The sequence below is a fragment of the Charadrius vociferus genome, unplaced genomic scaffold (assembly GCF_000708025.1).
Source record: "Charadrius vociferus isolate BGI_N301 unplaced genomic scaffold, ASM70802v2 scaffold1039, whole genome shotgun sequence".
Taxonomy (NCBI): Eukaryota; Metazoa; Chordata; class Aves; order Charadriiformes; family Charadriidae; genus Charadrius; species Charadrius vociferus.
In genome coordinates, this window is record NW_009650167.1 from 967,833 (window position 1) to 969,224 (window position 1,392).

At 65.9% G+C, this 1,392-nt stretch overlaps 1 protein-coding gene across 1 annotated transcript in view; it reads right to left on the minus strand.

Moving 5' to 3' along the window:
* Positions 1–221: 221 nt before the first annotated feature.
* The window catches only part of AGBL2 (ATP/GTP binding protein-like 2), a 3,442-nt gene continuing 2,271 nt past the window's right edge, over positions 222–1,392 (minus strand). The window contains exons 7-12 of the mRNA XM_009892460.1: positions 1,313–1,388; positions 1,060–1,186; positions 861–958; positions 681–784; positions 538–604; positions 222–428 (exon numbers count right to left, since the gene is read on the minus strand). Of these exons, the coding sequence (XP_009890762.1) occupies positions 222–428; positions 538–604; positions 681–784; positions 861–958; positions 1,060–1,186; positions 1,313–1,388 (679 nt within the window). The remainder of the gene's footprint in view (positions 429–537; positions 605–680; positions 785–860; positions 959–1,059; positions 1,187–1,312; positions 1,389–1,392) is intronic.

The window sequence follows — 1,392 nt, forward strand, 5'->3', positions numbered from 1 at the left end:
GTGACACGGTGCTCGTGCCCCCCTCCAGCTGAGACCTCCCCACGGCAGCGTGGCAGCCATCCCCTGCAACAGCTGCACTGGGAAAGGTCACACCGGAGCCGCCTCTGGGCTCCTCTCTCGCCGTGCTGGCTCCCCTCAGGGTGCCGGGGAGAACCAGCTGCCTGTGGGGCCTGGGGGTCCGCAGCCTGGCCTGTGGGTCACAGAAGAGGGATTAGACCCACTTAGAGCCGCAGCGGTGCTGGCACCGGGCTGGGACAGCACCGGGGACAAGTGTCCCTGCAGGATTGTCCCCTCAGGGACTGGGTGGACTGTGCTTGTAGGTCCAGGCTCACCGGGACGCTGGCACGGCTCTGGTAGACGGTGTTTGTGCGGTGCTGGGCATCCCTCGCTCTCCGGCTCCGCCGCTGCTTCCTCCTCCGTTGCTCCAGCTGTGCCGGATGGCAAAGAGGTGCTGGGGTGTCTGCACCCCACCACACCTCACGCCTCCCCGGCGCTTTGTCCCTCCCACCCCAAAAGCAGCAGCACCCAGGGACTCACTGGCTGTGCTGGGCCGTGGAGGTGAGCTGGGGGTCCATCAGACACAGAGCTGTCAGAGCCGCTGGTGCTGCGTGGGGGAGATGACTGCTTGCAGCCGCCGCCGTAACCCCAGGGCTCTGCAGGGTCCCCGGGCTGGACTTTACCTGGACTCAAGCTCCGAGGGGGAGACGTCGCTCCAGCCAGAGTCCGGCTCCCGGTGCAGCCGCTGCCGCAGCAGCTCATCCACCTCTGACAGGCACTGCTGGAACTGCGGGATGGAGCCAGCGTCACTGTGGTCCCCCTACGGCACAGGGACCAGCCTGGGTGCCGTGGTTTGAGCCCACCTTGGCGGGATGGGGGTCGCAGAAGTCGAGCAGGGTGTCACACAGGTGGTAGCCCAGCGACTTGAGGTCCTCCACGTTGAAGTGCGAGCTCCTCCCACCTGAAGGGGACAGTGGACAATGAAGGAAGCGGTGGCTTCCCAAAGCTGGGGCCACCCGCCCTTCAACAGACCAGACACCGTCACCTGCGGTGGCCCCTCACCCAGTGTGGAGCCACCGAAGGCCACCTCCATGGTGTAGCTGTTGGAGACACCCATGTGCCACATAACGACCCTGCCCGTCCCTGCTTTGCTCTTCTGCACCTTGAACTTGCAACTGGGGAAGGAGAACTAGGGCCAGCCTTGGGGTCAGCATGGCGGGGGGATGTGTCACCGTCCCCAGCACCACAGGGACACCACCTGGTGTCACCGTGAAGCTCGGCGAGGACACCATTCCCTGGCTCTCGAGCATCCCACCTTGTCAGGGGCATTTTTGCTCAGCATCAGGGGGAAGATGCGCTGGCGCAGCCGTGGCCCAGCACCGGCCCCGCCGCTGG